The 25,385-nt window shown below is 39.1% G+C and overlaps 1 protein-coding gene across 1 annotated transcript in view; it reads left to right on the top strand.

The window, feature by feature from the left end:
- The first annotated feature begins 192 nt into the window (after window positions 1–192).
- Window positions 193–25,385, top strand: part of PGGT1B (protein geranylgeranyltransferase type I subunit beta) — a 36,920-nt gene continuing 11,727 nt past the window's right edge. The window contains 5 exon segments of the mRNA XM_084225724.1: window positions 193–331; window positions 5,081–5,199; window positions 13,374–13,441; window positions 19,488–19,639; window positions 21,082–21,214. Coding sequence (XP_084081850.1) covers window positions 195–331; window positions 5,081–5,199; window positions 13,374–13,441; window positions 19,488–19,639; window positions 21,082–21,214 — 609 coding nt within the window. The 5' untranslated portion in view covers window positions 193–194.

Raw genomic sequence — 25,385 nt, forward strand, 5'->3', positions numbered from 1 at the left:
CCGCAGTGCACTGAGGCGCCCCTTCCCTTTCTCCCGTTCCCTTTCCCCCCTTCCCTTTCTCCCGTTCCCTTTCCCCCCTTCCCTTCCTTTCCCCTTCCCTTTCCCTGCTGCTTCCCCCTTCCGTTTCCCCGCCCCGGGGCGGGCGCCGCGGGTGACGCCATCCGTGCGCGCCGGGCGCGGGCAGCAGCGGCGAGATGGAGATGGCGGCGGCGGCGGCGCCGTGCCCGGGGGAGCCGGAGCGGCTGGACTTCCTGCGGGAGCGGCACGTGCGCTTCTTCCAGCGGTGCCTCCAGATCCTGCCCGAGCGCTACTCGTCCCTGGAGACCAGCAGGTAGCAGCGGGCCGGGCTCCTGCGGCGGGAGGCGGGACGGGCGCCGCCGTGTCCGCCCGGCGCCCCCCGCCCGTCCGGGCCCGGCCGCGCTCCCCTCCCGCCGGGCGGTCGCGGCGACGGGAAGCCCCTCCCGGAGCGCTGCCGTCTCCCGCGGCCCGGAGCAGCGCCCCGCGGCCGGAAGGAAAAACATCCCTGTAAATCTCCCCACCAGCAGACGGCTCTCAAAAAATATGTGTTAGTGTAGGGATGTAGTCACCGCTCGCGTAAACTGCTTGACATCCACGAGGGAAGAGTTGTTGATCTTCTAATCTGTTTTAAATCCCGTACTTCACTCTCTTAATCTGCCCTGGAAGCCATTTTAAAATAAATCACCTAAGCTTTACTTTGCCACGCAGAAGACTCCTCTTGTAACAGATATTTTAAAATCTTCATTACCTAGTATAAAAGAGAAAATACTGGTGAAATATGTTCTTCTCATGACTTCAGGATGTACTTATTTGATATTCTTACATCGGAAGTGTAAGAATACCAGTAATGTGATTATCAAACTGTGCTTGATAAAATATTGGAGAAAAGTAGATGGTTTGATAATCTTATTCAGCTAATAAAATAGTAAGATTCTTTCCACTTTATAATGTCTGGCAAGTCATCCTGTGCGGAAAGCTCCATGGGTTTGATCAGGTCATCCTGCTTTATTTTGGCTGAGAGCACAAACACCTTGCATAAACATGTTAGGACTAGAACAGATAGTGCTGAGCTGTGTGTGAAATAACACAACTTAATATTGAAAAGTTAGAAATGGAGCTACAGGAGAGGGGCCAGCAGAGAGCTTAGGAGATGATTAAGGGACTGGAGCATCTGTCCTGTGAGGAAAGGTTGGGTGAGCTGGGCCTATTCAACCTCAAGAAGAAGAGATGACTGAGAGAGGGTCTTACCAATGCGTTCAAGTATGTTAAAGGGTGGGTGGTGAGAGGATGGTGCCAGACTCTTTAAGTGGTCCCTGTTACAGGGCAAAGGGCAGCAGACAGAAACAGGAAGGTCAATCTCAAGATGAGAAAAAATTCCTCACACTGGGCTGATCACTGAAACAGACTGCCCAGAGAGGTTGTGGAGTTTTCTTCCCTGGAGGTATTCAAAACCTGCCTGGACAAAATCCTGTGGAAACTGCTCTGGGTAAACCTGCATTAGAAGAAGGGGGTTGTATGAGATGATCTCCAGAGGTCCCTGGATAATTTTGTGGAATTTTGATTACAGACCTGTAGGTCATTTATTCATTAAAAATTAGTTGGTGTTTCAGTCTACTTTCTCATTTCTTTGAGGTAACAGCAAGGGGAAGTCTAGCTATCCTATTCCTAACTGTGTATAGGCCTTAAAATGACCAGAGGATGCAGATGTACTAGAGCGATAACACAAATAGCTAACCTTAGCCCCACTGACATTTGAAAAGAGCTAATGAAATGGGTTGTCTTCAGCCTAGAGAAGGAGGGATCTAATCAGTCTTCCATGGGTGGGAAACCACTTACTAAGAAAGATGGAGGTGTACTGTTTGCAAGGGCTCATGGTGAGGGGGCTGGGGGCCGTGGGAATACTTAGGGGGAGAGTTGTGTGGCTGTAGGAAAAATGTTCTTTGCTGTTAGAAGAGTTACCTTTGAGGATGTGGCTTCTCAGGCTCCTGGGTCATCTCCTCTGAGGCCTTGTGTTCTTCAAAAGGTGGGACCAGTGATCTCCAGAGACCCTTGATAACATGGACATATTCTGCAGGGGTGTACACCTGACAAATTCTGAGTGGGAGATTGAACCATGAATACATCATCTCCAGTTTGATTTCAAGAGTATTAAGTTTTCCTTTTTGCCAAGTTCAAGGTCACTGAGTTTAGCAAACCTCTGGAGCTGATTCAGCTGCAGAAAGAAATGCTGTTACCCTTTTTTCATATTTCCCCTCTTCTTGAATTGGAATGGTTCTATTTTGAGTTAGATGGAGAAACTCAACTAAAGAGAGATTTGATAAATAAATAAGGTCGTTTGTCAGATTTTTTTTTTTCACTGCACTGCACTAGAAAACTGTGTTTGTTGTCACAGACTAGGATGGTAGAGAAATTTTCCTCACTGTGGTGGCACATTCCAACTTAAGCTGTAGATTGTCAAATAACGGAGAATAAAGAAAATTCATTTCATGTTCTCTACTCAACTTCTTGCCTCAAAGCCTTTGCAATTATTTTTATCTGTAGTTATTCACATGCAACAGTAGTTGCAGCAAGAGTAGTTTTTAAACATTCTGATTGATAGTGTTCATATACACTGATTGTCAGCACTGTGGGGTTTTGCAGGAGAATTCAACTTTCTGGTCTCCGAAGTCTTTAAGATTCTGGTAGTTCATGGTGCTCTTTGTAGCACACTTTATCAGTTTCTCAAATTTGTCACTTCCAATGCTTTTTGAATTCTTCTGTAAAACTGTAGTCTTTGTCCTTGCTTGAAAACAAAGGGATCTGAATCTGCTATCCAAAGTGTCCTGGTGGCCATCCTCTGTGGAAATGGCTGTAGATAAAAAGTTTTACACTTCTTGGCATGTGTCTGTCACCTGAGGCACTGTTAAGAGTTGCTGTTGTGGGAACATATGTCTGTTAATTTTCTGTGAGGGAGGATAGCATATGGAGTAGAGGTGCAGTACCTAAACAGCTGTATTGCAACCTGTGTGTGACCACTGGTGCCAGACACTATTGCCCACTGTAAATAAATTCCATCGCACTGCAGGCTGTTCTTCAGTAATGCTGGAGACAGTCAACTCTGAATAAGTGAACTGAACCCTAACTATATTTAAAACCACTTTTTAAGTTCATGTATCTGACACATGCATTTTTAACTGTCGATGAGATTTGCTGTCTGTGTTGTATGTATAGCCTTGTGGTTTTGGACCTTGCAGCGGTTTCTAGTGCTGATGTTGACATGATTGTGCCTCACTGAAAGTAACTAGCTGGGTAAGATAGAGTGAAAATGTCTTTTTAATAATTCTAGTAAAAGATTGTCAGTATTCGTGAAAATCAGAACATACAGGCACTGTTTCAAAGAAGTAGTTAATTGTGGCTGAACAGTAAATTCCTTGTTTTTTTAAATAAAAGTAGTGATTTTTTTAAATTAGTAATTTATTATCCAGGGTCAAATTCTGAATCAATGGAAAAAGTTTATATAAGCCTTGAAGTGTTAATTTTGCACTTTGAAAGACAATTTCTTAGTCATCAGAAGGGTTAAAGTGTACTCTTGTTCTAATTTCTAAAAGAAATACTTTTGTGTGCAACATACTTTTTTTGGCTTTCTCTACTTGAAAAAGTTATTTGAAATAATGACAGTAAATATACATACTTTACTAGCCTGCTGTTAGTAATGTCACCCTGGGAGGTTGTGCCACTGTATTGAGATTAGCATCTGCTGTGTTGTTATTTGGCTGCTATGTTTTAATAATAATTCTAGAATAATTCTATTGGATGTGTGCTTTGGGCTGACTCACTTGGTTTTACTGTTTGTGGTTCTGATGGAGAACCTCATGCAGAAATTAAGTGGCTGTGGAGACTGCTGTCCACATCTAGCTCTTCAGAGGTACCAACCTTTGGCCAAGGTGGCTCACCAGTTTGTGAGGTAAATACAAATTACAGCTTAATCATGTAAGAAAAGTTGGTATTAACTGTTGGCTTTCCTTGGCATACTAAATTTTAGTTTCTGCATGTGTAGCAGTTGTTTCACAATCCATCATCTTATCTGGTGTATGGAGAGCAAGAATTTCTAGAAGGATCAACAGACAAGTGTGGGTGGCAAAATAAACATCCATTTAATTATAATCTGAGTCAGAACGTCCAAGGTAGCATTACATGAGCATTTTCTCTCATAGTAAGTTCCCCCAAGTTCCTAACCCAGTGCTGTTGCTTTGGTGCTCTGTCAGAGTGAGTAATGCACTCCTGCAGGGCCATACCATGTGTGGCTGCAAAGGTTTGAGTTAAACCCAGTTAAGAAGGTGTTAGTTAGCAGGTATGATAGCCCACATTCATGGAAAGACACAAGTTGTAGGAAAGAAGGACATAAAGCATGCTAGTTACTCCACTGCTTTGTTGGATACCTGAATGTGCCAGGCTTAATTTTAGATGTTTAAGTAAGGTAGTCATCTAGACTGCTTTACACCCAAGGACCAGAAATAAGTACCTCTAGATGTTAATTCATTCCATATGCCTATTTATGCATTGTTTGCTTACCAAGTAGGCTTTGCTGTTTGACATTGACATCTAAGCATCTGAAATTGGGTTTGAGACACAATAAGAGGCAGCTTACTGTGGTTAAGGGCTACCTTGCATATGTGCCTAATGCATATTTAGGGGAGTGTTCATGTAGGAATTCCTCACAGAGAACTAGTGCTTCATATGTTAATATCATAACCTAGTTTACTTCATAGTGGGTTGTTTTGTTGGAGTTTTCTTTGGGTAAACAGGCCCTTACGAAAATTTTTAATTGACATAACATTATTATATAAAAGGAGGGATAGCTTATATGAAAAACCTTGATGAAGCAGAGAAATGTTTTCAGTACAAAGAACATTATTTTGTCCAGTCCAATTTTGTCCAATACTTTCATGTACTCTAAGCTAGGCTCTGTGTTGCACCACTGTCAAAGGCTGAGAATTCATAGATGTGTCTGTTGCTGCAACCATTTGTTAATTTCCCCATGATATTTACGGTGGGAAGTGTAAGTCTTATCTTTTTCTTTTAGGTTGACAATTGCATTTTTCGCACTCTCTGGTCTGGATATGTTGGATTCCTTAGATGTGGTGAACAAAGATGATATAATAGAATGGATTTATTCCCTGCAGGTCCTTCCCACAGAAGACAGTGAGTGAGTTTTTAGTTTTTTTAATTGATATTAACATTTTTACTTTTGCTTTTTACCTGGGGAATAGTGGATAACTTTTGTTTTTATAAAATACAAGGTTGATCTTCCTGAAGTGCAGTCCTGATAATTGCAGGTAGTGATGTTGAGCAGATCTTGTATATAGATCCCTCACAAGTAATAAAGCTAGAAAAAGCCGAATTTAATTTGAAGATCAGCCAGTATAAAATAGTATAATAAAGTTACACCTTTAGGCATTTCAGAGGAATGTTTCACCTGGTTCTAAAAGAAAAGCATTTGTTGTAAAAGTATTACAAGTGTAATAGTGATTATATTGACTTCCACTTCAATGCCAGGAGCTGTGATCACAGGTGTGGTTTTTTACAGCAGCTTTTGGAGATTTGGAGGTGTAAGAGTAAGAAGCAAAAAGGATAAACACAGTCCCTGCCTGATGTTCCTTAGATCTGTGAAGGTTGAATTTACGCTAGGTTTTGAGAAGGAATAATGCTGCTGCTGAATCCCAGCTGTCTTCAGATTGGAAGGTGCATAGCAGAAAAGCTGGCAAGGGAACTCACAGGAAATGTCCCTTTCCCGGTTGATTTGACAGAAATTAGGGAGGTGCTGTTCCTGTGGGCTAGTTGGTGTTGGCAGTTTTTTGTGTGGCAGCCCAGGTGAACGGCTGGTGGCACTAGAAGGGGTGGGAAGAAGGGAGGGAGACGTGGGTGAGGCACTGCTGCTCTATGACAGAAGGTGCTGGCATATTAAATGCTGGTGTGGGCACAGCTCCAGGCTGGTGGTTTTTAGAGAAAAGGCAATTCCAGTTGCCTGCCTGTCTGGATGGATGTAGGCAGATAATTCTGTGTTTCCTTCTACTATTTATTCTAATTATATACAACAAATAGGATCTCTAAATACAGCAAATTAGGTCTCTAAAATCAGTTTTATGAAATAAGTATATGGAAGTCAACACTGCTGATGCTTTATTTTTACAGTAATATAAAAATCCTTTTTCTTACTCTGGAGGTTTAGAAACCATCAGATCCACCACAGGATTCTGATAGATTTTTTTTTCTTGTATTGCACTCCTGAAATTGGATTGATTCTTGAAAAATAGGAGTTTGGATTGTATAAATATTCCTACAAAGTTTTTTAATGATTAGTAGGTTCCTGTGCCTTACTGTTAAGAAATCTTTCCACAGTACATGCTTTGTTTCTAGGAGTTGCTCACTTTGTGATTTTAATCCCAGTTTTCAGGATTTGATTCCAAAAGAAGAGGGAAGTTCGCAAGAAGAGAGATTAGAACAGGCATTTCTGTTTGTTTGTTTGTTTGTTTGTCTGCGACAGTATGCAGTAATTCTCGGGTTTCTGCCTGGTCAGTGTTTAGAATATTGCCGTTGTCTGGAACCTCCTAGGGAGGGCAGTAAAAATATCAGTGTGGAGATGTGGAGGCTGACAGTTCAGCAGAGATGTGCTCCTTTTTTTTCTAGCTATCATCCCCTCATAAAACTGAGAGGAGTTTTGGGGAGGGCATTTTTGGCAGTGCACTCTGTGCTTTCCAAGTAATAAATCTGCTTTTCACTAGGAGAACAAGCTGGCCTTCAGTCCTGTATTTTTGTATCATACTGCAATAACTCTTGTTCTCCCTTTGCTTTTGGTAAAAACACTGCTCTTATCTGGTCACTTGACCGCCAAAACTTCAGCGTCATTTGTATTTCATTTTTGCTTTTTCTGTTGGACAGTAGAAAGTGCAAAATGTTAATGATGCTGATAGCAGCAGGCTGGATATTGAATGACTAAATGTGAAGAAGGAAACACCCACACTCTGGTAATGTCTACTTCCAGTAAAATGTATTGGCTCTATAGTTTTAATCCTGGGTGGTGCAGTGCTTGCTAATTGGCAGCCTCCCAGCAGCAGAGCTCCTACTCCCTCTTTCGGCCTCTTTGAAGAAGTGACTGAACTGTGGTAGGCTACAGCACTGAAGTTTTTGGTTTCAAAGTGCTTGTGCATCTCTAGTTAAAGAGGAGATTGCAAGCTCAATGGTTTGGAATCTGCCCAGATTAAAAAAAAAAAAAAAAAAAACAACAAAAACCAAAACCAAGAAAGTGCAACGTTTTACTTTTAAAGAAGCATGCTATTGCAGCATTTTTTCATGCATTCTGATAAATGTCTCTTTCTCTGGAATATTGATTTATAAAAATTTAAATTAAAATACTCTTTTAAAATGAGGAATTCCACCAATCTAAAGTACCTGCATTGTATTCAATGAAAGTCCTCACAAAGTTTGGCTCTGGGACTGAAAACCAATTTAAAAGCTGTTTTAAATGGTAATATGTTTTTACAGAATCTTGGGGTTTGTTCTTGATTGCATCATTGGTTGAATTTCTAAAATTTGGTATCAGTCAAAAAGAGAATTCCTGTAATTCTTATTAGAAAAATAAATTTCTTTGCTTTTCATGTTTGTCCCTCCAAAGGTTCCTTTATGCACAGCACTTAACTTGATTTTTATTTCAAGCATTTTTTTAAGATGGTAAATTCATATTATTTTGAGAACTACTGCTACCTTAGAGTCTTTTTTCCAGTAGACAGGAGACAGTGTAGTTGATGTTCCACAAACGTAGTATCTGTTTATTTTTATCAATAACTGTTATAGTAGGTACACTGGCTGGGCTAGAATTAATTTTTCTAATAGCAGCCTCCAATCTACTGTGTTCTGAGCCTGGTACTAAAAGAGTGTTTTAGTCTCTCAGCTATTGCTGAGCAATGCTAGTCAAGGCTGGCTCTTTTTGCCTCCTCTGCATTCCTTTTCCCATGGCAGGTATAGCAGGGGACACAGCCAGGACAGCTCCACACCATCTAACATCTAACATCATTTTCAGCAATGAAAATAAAAACTTGGGAAGAGAAGGAGAAAGGGGCAAAATTTGTGGTTCTGGCATTTGTCTTCCTGAGTAACCCTTACACTTGCTGAGGCCCTGCTTTCTGGGAAGTGACTATACACCTGCCCAGCTGTTGGAAAGTGGTAAAATTCCTGCTTTGCCTTGCTGTGCACCCACAACTTCTGCTTCACCTATCAAACTGTCTCGGTCTCACTCTGTGAGTCTTCTCTTCATCCCTCTGTTTTCTTGCCTCAGATGCTGGATGGAGTCAACCCACTACAGTAGAGTGTTACATAACCTGCTAGAAAATTCAAAATTTGGTGGTTTCAAGCACTTCTTAGATAAAGTCTTGTAATAACCTATGGTAGTCTTCTATTTATTGGTATGTAATATATCTGATGGCTAATGATAGCTTCACTTCAGTGGTTTGTAGCCTTTGAAACTAAAGTACACTGATGCTGAGATCTTGGTCTACTGAGTAAGAAGGCAAACATATGCTCTGTCAGCCTAATCAAAATGCACTTAAGGAGGCTGAAGACTAGGGTCTGTCAGAATAGACTGTATTCTTCTGTGGGTTTATTGTAGCTGTGATTCAAACAAAAAATGTCTTTTTGGTACCATAAGTTTGGCTCAAGTATTCCAGAGACTGGATCAATACCCCTTCTAATTAGGAAGGAATGGCAACACATCACGTGTGCAAACTGAGCCACACACAGAAGCGCATTATTAGCTGAATGCTTCCACTTGCTGCTGCCTTCTGCATGTTTGAAGGACCCCTGTCTTCTGTAACTCATGCTCAATAGTTTGGCTTTTTCTTTCGCAGATTTTGGCCATTGTTGCCTTTCCTTCTGTTTTAGTGAATGCTTTATTTAGGTGCATAGCTACTGTGTGGTTTTGTTTTCTTTGTGTGGTCACTGCAAGAAGACCTAACTATGTTTCCTCTTAGAAAGAAGTTGAAATCTTAAAAAGTGCTTTTTTCTTTTGAAATTTTGAGGAGGGTAATGTTCTTTTACAAGCCTTGCAGAAATTATATGCTTTTAGATTAAAATGTTACTTTTTATAGTTTTAGTGAAATTGAGAAAGGGTTGACAAAACACCCTCTTTTAGCTAATTGTTTGTTCTTAAGATCATGTCAGTGTTTTACTGTTTTTCCTCTCATAGTACAGCTCCTTGACAGAATTTCAAGTTTATTTTAACTAACTGAAGTGCAACTCATAGCAATTTAAGAAAGATTTAGTCCAGTTTCTTGCAAGTCACATTCAGGGCCAGTTCAGCACTTTTAAAAGAGAGTGAATCCAGAGCTTTGTACTCAAGTAATCTAATTACACAGTGGAAGCACACTGCTTGGCCATATTCATCCACCATTCTCCCCCATAGGAACAGTGGCATTTGTTTGACCCTGCTTGAGAGCTTGCTGCAGTGGCAGAAAAACACGCATTTATTTATCTTACAGAAGGTTGGCTTTGTGTTGCATTGGTGAACTGTGTTGAATGGGAGTGCCAGTGCCAGCCCACTACAGGAGAAGGAAGAAAATTGTACTTTTTGACAGCTGGACACTTCACTAGCTTTGCTGTACTAAAAAATGGAACCAAAAGGAATACCAAAACATATTTTATTTGTTGGTTTGAATCCCCAGGACCCATGGATACTAGACTGAAAACCAGTATGATACATGATACATACAGACCTAAAACTTCTGTCAAAGTTTAAATTCAGATATGTATTAATGATTCTTTCTTCATATGTGGCAGTATTGAAAAAAATGTATAAAATTACACTGACTTTTTTGGAATCAGCGATACATGTGAGCTTTCTGATCATGAGTTTCTTGAGCAAAAATGCAAATTTTCTTCTAGCATAACTTTCTTTTATGGCTGCATTTGAAGTGTTTATCTGGATGTATAATGGACATTTTAGAGAATGCAACTTTGCATTTAGTGACATCCTCTAGTGCTTGGATTTATAGGAGCAATTACAAGGTCTAGTTCAGTGAGAAGAACTTATGCTTACTTTTATCTGGATGTACAGACTGAATCAGCCTATGATTAAAGCTATGATTTTTTTTTTATATAAGATTTTAGTAACGTATGTAAACTCCTGTACTTAGCAAAAGGAGACAAGCCTTGCAGCCAGAGGTATGCATGGATAATCTGAATGTGAAAAATTAGTGGTAAAAGTTTATCAATCCTTCCGTGCAAGAGAAGTCACAAAATATCAATAACAAAAATGCCCTGTCTGCAAAAAAAGAGCTCTCAGGATAAGTTGTCTGTAGTCATCACTTGAAGCTCTTTTACATACCTTAAGGACTTTCTGGTTTAAGGACACGTAAGTAGCATCTTTTTCTTCACAGGAAACTTTCAGCTCTTGATTTAAGCATGAAACCTTTTGGTTTTGGAAAAAAGTCAGTTTTCTTTAGTTGTCAAATGTGAAAAGTTTTTCCAGGTGTGTTTTTTCTGCTTTCACACCACCACAAATACTTACACAGCAGTTTATGATTTGTTACTTTTTGCTCTGTCCTAAGCTCCTGCAGAAAGTGGCTAAGTAATGTTGATGGTGGAAGTGAACACCAGGCGGTACCATTTCACAGCTGCAGTTGAGCTGAGGCACAGCAAACTCTGCTGGAGCTGAGCTGGCCACTCCAGCAGTTTTTCCCCCAGGGACATAGGCTGCGATCACATACTTTTAATTTGGGTCTATCTTGTTTTTAATTCTATTTCTGATTCTGACAGCCCATTTTTGGTTCAGGAAAGAGAAGAGTTTGATTAGCAATACTAAGCTATTATGTAAAACAAGAAGTACAGGTAAATTGCAATAAAATAGTAAAGCCAACTTTAAAGAAGATGAAATTTCACTTTGTACAGTTTCTTTCATAAACTGACAGTCATTTCCTGTAACTTGCCTTTGGTTTTCATTTGATTTTCAACTAGTATGCTCACAGGATGCTAAAAAAACCATTCTGAGACACTACATCAGTGTTCCAGAGTCATGTGGTTAAAAACAAGCTGTTTTCACTTCCTGTTTTAAATGCTTCCTTTACGAACTTAGAGTTCTATTTTTTACTTCACATACTGTGACTAGAGATTTAGCAACTCCCTTGTAATAGTCTAGGAAGGTCTAGGAAGCATCTATTGCAAGCATATTAATGCATTTAAGGACAGGATCAAATTCCCTGCAAAGTTTGCCCTAAAGTTTTCCTAAAAAGGCATGCTGGTCTTCTGTTTTTCCTAGGAGCCAGGGTGTGAAGTTTGGAGTGGGAGATGAGAAGTACTGACAAAAAGTGTCAAAATAGATTTTAAATTTGTAGCAATACAGTTAAAAATACAACTTTAAATCCAATTTTTAAATTGCAGATTCTGTTTTCTAGTTGATAGAAGTTTAGTAGTACAAGAAAGGTTTTGAAATGCTACATGAAAATTGAACATCTGAAGGGAGTAATAATAGATTGTGATTTCATGAATGTACTTTATTTTTAATCTGTTTGTATAGCATCTGTGAACTCAGAACGTGATCAGACTGACCCACTAACAGCACACAAACTTGGGTTTCATGCTGCCATTTCTACCTTTAGAATGAATTATAAGCTACACTCCAAAAGGCCCGTGATGGGGATCAGTATTTCTGGGATGAATCCTTCCATCTTGCAATGGTCAGCCGAGTTCTGTTCAGCTGCAGAGCCATCTTAATTGTAGCATGTATCCTTTGCAGCAGGCCAGAATAGCTGTGTTAGTAGCATAATAACTGTTTTCTGGGTAAAGGGTTTCCACATCATTTCAAAGCGAGGGTTCTAGTTTGCTTAAGCACTTAAGACACAGGTTCATTTTACTGAAAATGAGCGTGAATGGTGATTTTTTTTTTCCCCCACACGATGTCGCCTAGGAAATTTAGGACTTACAAGGCAGGAATTCTAGGTCTTCTCTTTCTGATTTTTTCACATTGTGTCATTTTTGAAATTGTGTTGCTATTTTAGGCAGTGTCCTTTGGGACCTTAGATTAGTCTTTAAGACTCATTTAATTTTTTGTGCTTTGCAGAGGCTGAGGCAACATGAAATGCAAGTTTTTGACTATGCAAGTGAATAGACAAATGTTCTCTGTTGAGAATGTTTATATTATAATAAAACAGTTATTAATTTTTTGCTTTTTGTTTCCTCTGTGTGCATCGACTATGGCACACCAGCTTTTAAGCAGGCTGAAATTGTTACATGTGTAGAATCATTAAGTACTTTTGACAGAGCTGTGGAGGAAGTGGAGAATTGCAGATGTTTTGCTCCATATCAGTTAGCTCCAAAGACTTGTCTTGTAGAGAAACTTACATACTTCAAGAAACTTACTTAGCTTAAGTTGAAATTCTTAAGCTAATAAAACCTTTCTAGTTTAAATTTTGCATATATACAGAATATATTTAGAATTAGAAGGTAATATGCTGCTAAATTATGCCAGAGCTTGTAGCCCACATTGCATGGTGACATTGCTTAGAGCTTTCAGCTTTATAACTATTCATTCTTATTTATTCTGGTGCAATTTTCTCTAATATCCATGAGGATTTTTAGCTTAAAGGCTGAATAACTTAGAAGACGTGGATAGTATTTAAGAACAACCCGCTGCTGTTTGACTGTGGCATTCATTAGGTTTTTAGTTTCAGACGCTGAGCAGTAAACTGATGTTTTTCCATGCAAAAGCAAATTTGAGCCCTGCAAAGCTGTACTTAAACTCTCCATAGTGTGTGGTTCATGGTTCTATGTGCTGCATGCTCAGGTATTGTGACGTGTTTGAAACAAATTACACTGTATCACTGACAGAAATGTTTGATAGCTACAATGTGCTTAAAACTGTGAATTGTTTATCCTTGAACGTGTTGTGAAGTATCTTGAAACAGTTCTCTTTGGGAACAGATGGTATTACCAGGCAAGAATCCAGAGAGGAATAAAAAAATATGTTAACTCTGGCCATTTTCCCAGGGGAGCAGTACTTTTCTCATTTTTTCTAGTGAACATGGAAGACAAGTCTGTGGTGACACAAAATTAAAATTTCTGTATTTCCACCAAATTAAAGAAAAAAAAAATTGATGCTTTGTCTTTTGTCACTACAGCAATAAGTAAGTTAAGTTTGCTTGTGGTTTTCTTTATTATTTTTGTTAATTAGAGAGATACCAAACTAAGGTTGGGAACTGAGACACATGCACACTTTATTAAGGCTGTGAATAGTGTTAAACTAACGGGTCTTGATCTCATTAGATAATTATGGTTTATAATAAATGTTTCAACAAAACAAGTTAGTTGAGTATTCTTTTAATCTTTTCCAGGATCAAATATGAATCGCTGTGGATTCAGAGGTTCTTCATATTTAGGGATGCCATTCAATCCCTCCAAGGTCAGTTAAGAATGTGTACGTGAAATGCTTTCAATTAGGCAATAAATGATCTTGCGTCTTTTTTTATAATATCAACTGCATAATTACAGAATGTCTGAAAGGCAGGAAATTTTGTACTGTTAATACTGAAATGTTTGCAGAACTTTTAAGAAACTTGCATAAGAAACATACTGAAATGATGCCTAGAAATTCTCACAGCAGTGAAGAAACTGACACACAAATTGTGGCTTATCTCAGTGCAGTCTCCTCCTTCTCTGGTCTTCCCCTAACAAAGGAAAACTTCTCTAACTGAAGAATTGTCATGAGGTAGAGAAGCTGGGCAGAATAGCCCTAATTAAGTGATGCAGAACGTGCTGTTCTTTGCTATCATAGAAAGGTTCAGGCTGGAAAGGGCCCTTAAGATCATCTGTTTCCTATCCCCTTGCTGCATGCTGGGACACCTTCCACTAGGCCAGATTGCTCAAGATCTCATTCATCCTGGCCTTGGATGCTTCCAGGGATTGGGATTCCACAGCTCTGGACAGTGTGTTCCAATGCCTCACCACCCTCACAGTAAAGAATTTATTCCTAATACGTAATCTAAACCTGCCCTCTTTCAGTTTGAAGCCACCCCCCCTTGTCCTGTCACTGCATGCTCTGGTAAAAGCTCTCTATCTTTCTTGTAGGGTCCCTTCAGGAACTGGAAGACCACAATTAGTCACCTCAAAACCTTCTCTTTTCCAGGCTGACAAATCCCAGCTCTCGTAGCCTTTTCTTATATGAGAGGTGCCCCAGCTCTCTAATGAACTTAGTGGCTTCCTCTGAGGCCACTCAGCAGGTCCCAACAGGTGTTCCAGCAGGTTCCCATGCTCCCTGTGCTGAAAACCCCAGGACTGGACACAGCATTCCACATGGGGTCTCACCAGAGGAGAGCAGAATCCCCTCCCTCCCCTGCTGCCCACACTGCTTTGGATGCCCAGAACATATTTGGCTTTCTGGGCTGTGAGTGCTCATGGCCGGGTCATGTCCAGCCTCTCACCCACCAGGGCCCCCAAGCCCTCGCTCTCAATGACTTCTCTTCTTCTCCCAGCTGGGGGTTTTCCTGACCTGGGTGTAGCACCTTGCACTTGGTCTTGTTAAATCTCATGAGGTTCTCATGACCCAATTCCAGAGCTTGTCCAGGTCCTTTGAGAAAAGTTAATCCCATCTGATGCCAATGTGTCTGGTGCCATGTAGGCCATCCCATTGTCAAAAAATCACCTAAAATCTTGGCAGTGACACCTGCCGGGGAGGCATGTATTAATAGACTGGGCCTGACTGTTTCTTCCAAAGTCAGTGTCTGCAACTGCAACCGGTATTTCTCTTCCTGTGTTGAATCATGCATATTTGACTGCACCTGATACCCACCCAGGCTTTGGCACGTCTGTTCATCCCTGGTTTTCATGAGAATAAGAGCAAATGCTTTGAAGCCCAGTGAACTGAAGTTCAAGAGGGTTAAACTTCTATATGAAGAGAAAGTGCTTTTAATGAAAGACAGAAATGAGGTTAGCAGAGGCTAGTTTAGTGCTTTCACAGATTTTTCATCCACTTTTCAGTACGATTTGATTCTTCACTCTCAAACACAGGATAGAACTACTGTACTTCTTTTGCAGTCCTTCCTGCATACTGGCCTCTACATTCCTTTTCCAGCTCTATCACACCTTTAGCAGCTCTACCGTGTAGCATTTTTAATAGTCGTAGTAGTTCATACTTTTGGAAACCTTTTTCAAATCTTCCCCAGTGTATGAAGCTAGAAGAGTTTATTCTGGATATAGTTCTGAGATCTTGTAAAGGACCATGAAGACAAAAAGTCTGTAAGATTGGCAGAGCATTGTTTTCTCCTCCTAGCACTTTCTAGTGTTTTAATTTAATTGTCACCTTCCAATAGTAAATGCTTCATACTGAAATATTATCTTTACTGGAAATATGTTGCTGTCCATTGGTGTCTTAGAATGTTTTGGCCACTATGCATATGAGATAAAGGGGTGGAATCAAGTTACCTGTGAAATTAGCTACGAGGTCACTATCTCTAGAAAATTGTTTGCACATGGATGTGTTTTTTATTCTAGCATTGCAGTACTTTCTTCATTGTATCTGCATATGAAGGATTGCTTCTGTTTGATTTATTGGCAAAGAAATGTTTAAAGCATTTCCAGCACTGTTGCCTGAAATGTTCTGAAATAGCTGAGAAAAAAGAGTTGGAAATTCACTGCCATGACTCTGGGATGTGTTTACAGTCACATCATTTTTCCTTTTTCATTATTTAAAAGTGTTCTGTTAAGTCTGCTGTGAAAAATATTTTTTGAAAAAGCCTGTAAGCATTTTGGATTTGCATTGACATTTGCTATCTATTACATGCCAGTGCAGTGATTTCATTCTTGAACTCTTAAGAAAGTGGTAGCCAAATCTATTCAATCACTAGGGGCCCTTCAAAATAATAGAAAAAAGCGAGGGTTATGTTAGAATATCCAGCTTTACTAAATCTCTCAAGAGCAGGTTATTTGGGTTTGATTTGGGAGTTGTGGTGTTTTAGCTGTTGCCTTTGAGGTGTTTGACAGTAGTGTCTTTGCAGCTTTTTGGGACAGAAGCAAAAGTGAAACAAAAGCATATCCAGTTCACAAACTCACAACACAGCCCTCACAAACTATCTTAACTGTGAATGAAGGCTAAGAGTGACTCCTCTATCATTACATTCAAAACATGATTACTTTTAGAATTAGAAAATAATTGTATACTGAAATGGCTCCAGATTTTGAAGTGTCTCAGATTTGCTGTTACTGTAGTTTAAATTAGCTTTTTAATTTAGGGGTACACAGTCTCCTCAAAGTTTCAGCTAGGCCTAGGTCTTTTCAGTATGTTGAAAGTGTTGTGATTCAGTTTTAGTATGTTGAAAGTGTTGTGAATCAGAATTTAGTTTTCAATAGCTGCAACTTGTATGTAAGATTGTGGTAATTAACATATGCTTTCACTTGAGGGAAAAAAGATATCTTTTCTGTTCCTGACACAACATTGTATTTTCTCAAGGCTGCAACACTGATACTGGTGAAAGATGAATAGTTATAAATATTTTACAGAGTGAATCACAAAAAAGATAACAATAAATAGAATATAAAAGTAAATGTAAGATAAAAAAAATACTATAAAGACCCAGGTAAGCCTGGGCCAAAATATCTCTGTACTACATATGTTTTTAGTTTAAGCAAACATCTCTATATTATATTTTTAGAGGTCCTCTGCAATATGGTGTAGTGAAAAGTGTTTCTCTCCATGGCAGGGGAGTCGCAACAAGGTGACCTTAAGGTCCCTTCCAACCCAGGCCATTTTGTGGCTCCACAAAGTGAGAAAAGGCAAGATCTTGCAGAACAGTTTTGGAACTATTAAAGAGATTACAGGAGCAGAGGCACCTTGAATTAGTGGCTAGATACTGCATTTGGTAAACTACTGTAAGTTTTACTCAAATTAGCTTAACCAGCTAAAATCATGTGCTTTAGATGAACTTAAGTCATTATAACATGAAAAAGACACCTCTAAAGCTGAGGCTACCCATGTCCAGGTGGAGAGCTGTACCAACTGAACCCCTCCAAAATGTGTTGCAAAGTACATCAAAGCATGCAAAAGATAGATTGTCAAATGGCTATTAAGTAGGCATTTATTTAGTGATTAGATAATTGCATACTTGTGTATTTAGAAAGCATGATTATGCTTCTTGGCTGTAACCAGGTGTGTTGGCCTGGTGGACCTAGCACTAAGCACACACCTCTGTGCAAACACGTCAAAACCACTTTGCTCCCTGTGTGGATTGGCACCGGCATGAAGGAACCCTGTCTTGAAAGTGGGACTGTGCCAGTGCACATGCATGTTTAGTAACAATCTTTATTAGTGTTTGAAGAGATCTTGCCTGTGGAAAGATAGAATGTAAGAAAACAAAGATAGTGCAGAAGGTAGTCTCACACCTGAGGAGTTGCAGCTGTACAATCCTAATAAAAGATTAGGAACAGGCCTGCCCTTAATAGGCCACAGCTGAGTCCAATAAGAAGAGTTGCTACAAAAGAGTGGGTTAGCTGGTTGTGAAGAGAGCTGCAATTTGTTGGTTGTGCTGTGAAGAGAGTTGGGATTGTTGGCTGTGCTGTGAAGAGAGATAGATTCGTTGGCTGTGAAGAAGAAGGCATCAGTGCTGTAAGGATCTACCCATGAGAAATCACTGAGAAAGCATGAAACCTTTGAAATATGATGACAACACTTGCCCATGCTTCTTCAGCAGAGTGAGTTTCTTGGCTCTGCAGTGGTCACTGGGAATTCTTCGTGGCTGTGAGGTGTTTTAATAGCTGTTCTACTTGATACAGTAGGGAACACTGTCACATCACTGAGCCAAGTTTAAATGTTTGAGAGCTCCCCCCAGCTTAAATCTTTTAAGTGTTAATTCTTTTAAAGAAGGCTGAGATTGTGAAGAACATAATGGTAATTCCAACAGAACAGAGCTGTTTACTCCATCTCTGAGATCCAAGAAAATCTATTTCCTGTGGGACCTACAGACTAATTCTAAAAGGCAAAGTGCATGGAGAACAGCCCCTGGCCATACCTTGTTTGTTGTCTTCTCACAGTATGTCTGCACCAGTGCATTAGATCAGGTCAACAGAGACCACTTTTCAAAAGCAATTTATTGTATCCTATATGTCTATTTAATGTGTAGGGTAGGAGACAGTGATGGGGGCAGTGGCAGCACACAGATGGGAGTGGGAGCTGTTGAAATTTGTGATGCCACCTCAAGAGAGGGTCCAGAACTGGAAATAAGGGAGAGGAAGTGCAGCTCTCAGCACATACACTCTTGTTCTCCTTCTCTATTACATAGCTTTTTCAGTGCTGCTGAACCCATTTCACCCTGTTTTCTGCCTCCTTTTCCCAATTGTCTTTGGTTGCCTTGTGTGAAAGCAGTCTCTTGCTGTCCAGTGGGTAATAACAATTTTTTTTCCCAGTTTCTTACTAGAAGCAAAGCCTTTTGACTTTGGAAATGAGCATGACTTGCCTTTTATATACCAATTACACATAACATAATATTAAATTTGGTTTTATACTGCTTTTTGGTTTTTTAGGATAAATTGCAAAATAAGATTTTTAACTGATTAGGCAATAATGCTAGTAAAATATCATTTAAAAATCTTATCTCTACTACTCAGTATTGAAATAGCTTTTATTGTGTTTAAAATAGTTTTCTTCCAGTTGCTCCAAACTAAACCATCCCAAGTATCCAGTCATCTTGCTAAATGTGGCCTCTGTTTTCATAAAGTGGTCCAGTCCAGTATGGGCCTATAAAATAATATTAAAAAAATAGTAGTTTTAGCACAGCTGTATCAATTCCCTTCCCCTTTTCTGTGATTTGTATTGTGGGACTAGTCAGGATTTAACCATAACTTTTGCTTCTCAGTTGACATTCAGGGATCCTTGCGAGTCCCTTCCAACTCAGGATATTCTATGTTTCTCTGATTGTTTGGTATATAAATACTTTGTTTGAACTCTGATTATTATTATTTTAAAATAGAAATGAAAGTAGGTAAGTGGCTAGTTTGTTATTGCTTCAGTTGACAGAGAGATTACTAATAATCTTTCACACTGCTTTCTTCTTGTAGATCATTATGTTGTAAAATCTCTGCTGAGGGACCTCCAGAGTTTGGCTATTTAAGAGTGCTTACCCAGCATCCAGGAAGCTAATGCCCAGTCATGTGTACAGTTGAGAACATCCCATTTTTTCCTTAATTGTTTCACAAATGGAGCTATTGGCAAAGCTTTTTTCCAAAGCTTCCTACTGACCAAGTGTTTACAAGAACAGCAGAGTTATGCAGTAGCTTAATTTGATAAGGAAAGCTGAGCAGAGTTTGATGAGGAAAGCTGAGCCAGGATACCTTCAGTTTAACCATAATGAGTGAAGGGAAAAGTAATTTGTTTACCTCTTACCTTAAAAAAAAAAAAAATTGCTGTAGTATAAGCTCTTGTGATGTTTCAATATTTCTATTTTTTTTCCTCTTTTTTTTAGGGTCCAGGTATATCTCATCCCTATGATAGTGGGCACATAGCAATGACTTACACAGGACTATCATGTCTGGTTATTCTTGGAGATGATTTAAGTCGAGTAAATAAAGATGCCATACTGGCAGGACTGAGAGCTCTCCAGCTGGAGGATGGAAGGTAAAAGATACTTTATATGCTGCAACTCCCACTACCCACATGTGGAATGAAACATAAGAAACATGTTTTTTGTAGAAGTAGCTGCAATATTTTTGTTCTATTAGGAAAGTAGTTTGATTGGTAGTCATGTGAGTCATAGAACATATGCTGGCTTCTTGGAAGTAGTTAAGTCATCAGAGGGTACTAACTAGCTCTTCGAACCAAATGGAGGCTTGCCAAGCAGCAAATCCTAGAAGGAACAATTAACGGTTTGTTTATTTATTGTCACAGGTAATTCAACCATTTACCTAGTTATGTATATCGTAGAAGCATTTAGGTTGTAAAAGACCTTTGAGATCATAAATTCCAACTCTTAACCCAGCACTGCCAAGTCCAGCACTAAACCATGTCCTCAAGTGCCACATCTACATGTCTTTTAAATGCCTTCAGGGATGGTGACTCCACCATTTCCCTGGGCAGCCTTGTTCCAGTGCTAGACAACCCTTCTGATGAAGAAATTTTTTCTAATACCTAATCTAAACCTCACCTGGTACAATTTGAAGCCATTTTCTCTGTCCCGCATGGGAGAGGAGACCAACCCCCAACTTGCCACCATTCAGGTGGGTGAGTGATAAGGTGTCCTCTTGGTGATCTTTTCTATGGCTCCTTCAGCTGCTCCTCATCAGATTTGTGCTCCAGCCCTTCCTAGCTCCACTGCCCTTCCCTGGACACACTCTAGCACCTCAATGGACTTCCTTGTCTTGAGGGGCCAAAACACAGCACAAAGCTCACAGTGTGGCCTCACCAGTGCCCAGTACAGGAGGATGGTTACTGCCCTGGTTCTTTTGGCCATTTTCTGATGCAAACATCCAAATCAGGGATGTTTGTATCAGAATCATCTTAAGAGTCTCTGAGATTGTGCCAAAATAACCCAGATAGAAAAATTTTAAGAAGTTCATAGAGTTTGGTGCAATTGTAACAATAACTAATTGAAAACTGATTCACCATTTGTATTAGAAATGGTAGTATTAGCAATTACCTTTATACATACCTGGGAAACTGGTCCTCAAGTTGCAGTGAGAAAAGAAAGCCTTGTAAGCTATTAAGATTCCTAGGAAGTTAAAGAATTCTACCAAAAGAGGTAAAATGGTAAGTCATGTATCTGTATATACAGTAATAGGTGAAAGACTGTAAGCATAAACATCTTGGAATAAATAAACACCAGTGTCATTATGTTGCTGGAAATAGTTACTCAGGCTCCTAAATGTTTAGAGTTCTATGCATTTTCCTTAGCTTAGAATCACATCCTCTAAAACGAAAATACAGTGTAGCTTTGGGTTATATTTATGAGAGTACTGTAAACTAATCTTTAAAGAAAACACTGTGCAATCATTTGAAGCACATTTCATATTTTCTGTTGTAATAGGCGAAGCAGTGTTTAAAGACAGAAATGTTTCTTTCAGTTTCTGTGCAGTGCTGGAAGGAAGTGAGAATGATATGAGGTTTGTGTACTGTGCTTCCTGTATCTGCTACATGCTCGATAACTGGTCAGGCATGGATATGAAGAAAGCAATAGACTACATTAGAAGAAGTATGGTGAGTGTTCACAAAATGTTACTTCTTCCTTTGCTTTCAGGCTCTAAGCTTTTTTTCTTAACTATGGCTAAAAAAAAGGTCTATCCAAACTGTATTACTGTAATTTCTTTTTTTTTCCTTCTAGCTCTAGTGAGTTTCTAAGAATTACAAAGTACATTGGTTTTTTGCATTTGTATTTTCATTAAAATGTGTGGGCTAGCAAGATAATTTTATTTGGTGTGTTTGTTCACTGCAAATTGTATTTAAAAGCCTCTTTATCTAAAATAATTAAACAAGTGAAAGCAAGTTTTTGAAAACTAAGGTGTGATGTTTGTGTTTAGAAGTGCATAAAGCACTTTGGAAAAGTGTACCAATAAAATCCTCATCTTTCATTGAGCTGTAGTATCTGTATATCTTTTTAAAAGATACACAGATTCAAATAAACTAATTGTTGACATCAGTTCCTGCTTAAGTGTTTCCAGTCATGCACTTCATAATTTATTTATTAGATACTTGGAATGAAAAAATATATTCATGAGTATGTACACATTTTCTTTCTGTGTCTGTGCAAATTGTCTTCATATTCGATTGGAGTAAAGGAGATTTACATTTTTTTTCATGTTGTTTCATTGATTTAGTTGAGTTACATTTTCAAAGATTGAAACACAATTTTTTAAGGAAGCTGAGCAAGCTTGAAATTGGCAGTTCCCTCAGTGTGAGTAAACACAGATTAAACTCTTGTGATCCACAAAGAAGACCCAAATTTATGATGACACACAACTTCTGTTGTAAATGAATATTTTCAGTAGTTGCTGTCAGCAGCAAGATTGTAAAACTTATGTGAGAAACAAGTTTAAAAAAAGACTTCAAAATGTCCTGCTTCAGACCAAGTTGGTTTTTATTTGTTGTTTATTTTTAAAGGAAGTACTTGGATCTCTTAGTATTTCTTACTGTACATCTCAAGAAGCTTTCTGGCACACTGCCATAGTCCTGGACAAAGATGATCAAGGCCAGGGCTCAGTCATACAAGGATATGGACCTGTAGTCTGTGGTTCATACACGAGTAGCACCTTTAATCCCATTTTCCTCTCTGTTTCCCCTTACTTATTCTACCCCAGTCTGCTTTGATACTTTTGTTTCTTACCATTGGCCTTTTCCCTAGCCATCTCATAGTAAGTTATGCTCACCCCTGCATTCCCCAGAAAACAGTCCATGATAAGGGGGTTTCTATACAATCCTGGAATCTTCGTCCCCTGCATCCTGGAAGAGCCCTTCTCCCATAGTTGGAGCTCACCTTAGTTAGCATGGGTTCTCAGCATGAGAATAGCCCTGCTGAATCCTTTCAATGGGTTTCATCCAAGGACAAGAATTTATCCATTCTCCTTTCACAATCTGAGAGAGGAGCTTAGGCAGAGTGCTTGCTCTTACTGATTAGGTTGGGAGCATTCTTCCTCCTCTGATCATTTCTGGACTTAATGTTTACTGAGATCAGTCTTTAGTCGAATAGCCTAGCAGAGTTACAATAGGAGAATCAAGTGTTACAAAATAATAGAAAACAAAACCCAAAAGCAAAATTCTCATTGTAGTTCTGTACATCACATTGTTGGTTAACCTTGTGAACATTTGAGTGCAGTTTTGATCCCAAAGGAAGTGGTGGAACTGGGAAGGGTATAAAGAAAGTTGAGTTGAACTGTGAAAGGTACGAGTCAGCTTGTGTAAAAGGAGTCTTTCATATACTAGGAGTCTTTATTCTGAAAATGAGATTGTTAACTGGAGTGTGACAGAGATATGTGATGTAACAGGCAGTGCTGAAAAAACAGAGAGAGACGCAACTCTTTCTTTCTAAGACAAAACAGAGAGCATCAGATGAGACCCTTAACAGAGCAGGCAAGTGGAGATTTTTTGAAAGTTTAGAGCTTTGAAGTGGTACTGGAGATTTATTGTGTAGTGTGATCTTGAACCAAATTTAAACTTTGCTTCTGGAGTTTAGCATTAATTGTTGCACCTGCAAATTCCAGTCATTATGTTCCTATTGGACATATAGATACCATTACAAAATAATGGTATCTAATAATTGAAGCCTTACCATGGCAAGATGTCTTGGAAGGCCTCCTACTAATACTTCAGTTTTCCACTAAAGTAGAACTACGTTGTGGCGTGGTCAAAGTTCAGAAGACACTGTGGCTTATCACAGATTGTGTCTTTTCCTGGCCAGCTCAGAGAGTAACTTAGAGGGATCCTATAAGCAGTGCTCTGTAGGGAGCAGTCATTCTATTGTGTAGAAATATGCAGCAAGACATGCTGTATTTTTGTCCAGGTTTACTGTGAATTGGTAGGTTAACGTTACACTGTGTTCAGTAGGACTTCTTTTAACCTCTTGTGTGCTGTGAATTCACTACAGAGTTGGTACGCATATGAATGCTAGTTCTGTCTGTGTTTACTGGGTTTTCACTCCTTGGCCCACCAGTATTTTTGTGAATTAATTCAGTTGCAAGGTGTCTGGCAGTTCTAGGAAAAGACACAAAACCTTTGCATCTTGGTCACATTTAGAACTGCGAATGTGTCTGAAGAACTCTCAGACTTTCAGGGAGTGGCCCATTGTGAAGATCATTTCACAGCAGTGGTTGTTCTTTCCTTTCATTCATTCATCTCTTTCCACCACTTTCCTTGAGAGGTATCTCAGTGTAATTACCTATCACAGGAGACAGGTATTTCTTAAAGTGTGTCTCATAAATAAACACAATGACTATGAAATGTGGCATCCAAGAATGTTAGCTTGATTTCTCTCAATAAGATTTTGTAGGTGGTGCTAAAACTAACCTATAAAATGGAACAATTAGAAGTAAATTTTGTTTAAGGTTATTTCATTTGTTACTCCTTGTGTAACTAACTATACAATTAATAACTATAGACTTTATTGTAAGTGCTTATTCCTGTTTTGTTACAATGTCATCTTGTTTGTCACTTTCTTCAGTTATAGAAAAAAAGGGATTGCATTGCTCAGTACCAAGCTGCTTTGACAGAAAGGTGTGGTTTTGATTTACTATTGTGTGTCACTCGTGTGCACCTAGATGAAGCACATGACAGTTAACAGAACTGCTTTCAGTTTTTCAAATTGCCATACATGTGAAGTGCAACTCATCTGGACTGAGAGTAATGTATCTGGTTAACCACAGTACTCTTTGTAATAAGCCTGTGGGTTTTTTAGCTTATTCTTTGGAATTTGTTGCCTTTAGTGAAGTAGTATAAGAATTGTGACATACAATTCAGTACAGCTGAGTGAGGGAGTGCATTTATTTAGTTAGGCATGTCAAGAACAGCAGGAGATTGGAACATAAACCATGTTAAAATGTTAAAAAATAATTGAATCTTCATACAGAATAGATAGCCTTCTTCTTGTCATTTGACTTAAAAAGTGTTCATACAATGCTGATCACAAAAATAATTCTGGGCCAGTTTTATTGTCAGATTTCAACACACAATTTCTAGCAGTGTAGATTGACTCTTGTGTTTCACATTCAAAACTTAGATATATCACTAATAAAAAGACAACAAATACTAGGATGCTGAGATTTTGAATGGCTTCCAAAGACTCAATAACACTGCTTTTTTTTTTTAATGAAGTAGGGATGTTGCAAGAAGCTTTAAAAATATCATCTGCTTCTTCTAGTATAATCTTCTTCAAATGAATTTGTATTGGTCTGTTGATATAGTTAAGCTAGTTGTAAAACTTGTAGACTTTGAAGTGAAGCTTTTACCAAACTGGATTAGCACATTTCCTTAGGATAGTATTTAATTATGCAGTTGTTATGTTGCAGTAATCAAGAGCTCCTTTTGCATACAATTTCTGGAGTCTGTTCAAAAGGACCAAGAAATGAAAATAGTCCTTAGCTGTTTAAAGTACACAAGTCTCCAGAGAGCAGCTGCTGTCTGTAAATAAATAGGTGTCAGTTAGCCAAGGGTCAGCTATTGTCTATTAGAGTTTAAAGCTAATTGTACAGCCCAGCATAGTAGCGTCTGGGATGCACACTTAACAGCTTTGCTCCAGAGCTAATTACTTTGTCATACGTAAAGCAAGCCAGCTCCTCTTAAAATTGCTGTTTGTAGAGTTAATTAGCTTTGCCAGCGTAGCTTTGCTAATCAGCTTGCCTTTTCTTAGCAATTAATGCATTTGTGGAGCATGGTAGCACAT

Source organism: Fringilla coelebs, assembly GCF_963513975.1.
Source record: "Fringilla coelebs genome assembly, chromosome: Z".
NCBI classification, from domain to species: Eukaryota; Metazoa; Chordata; class Aves; order Passeriformes; family Fringillidae; genus Fringilla; species Fringilla coelebs.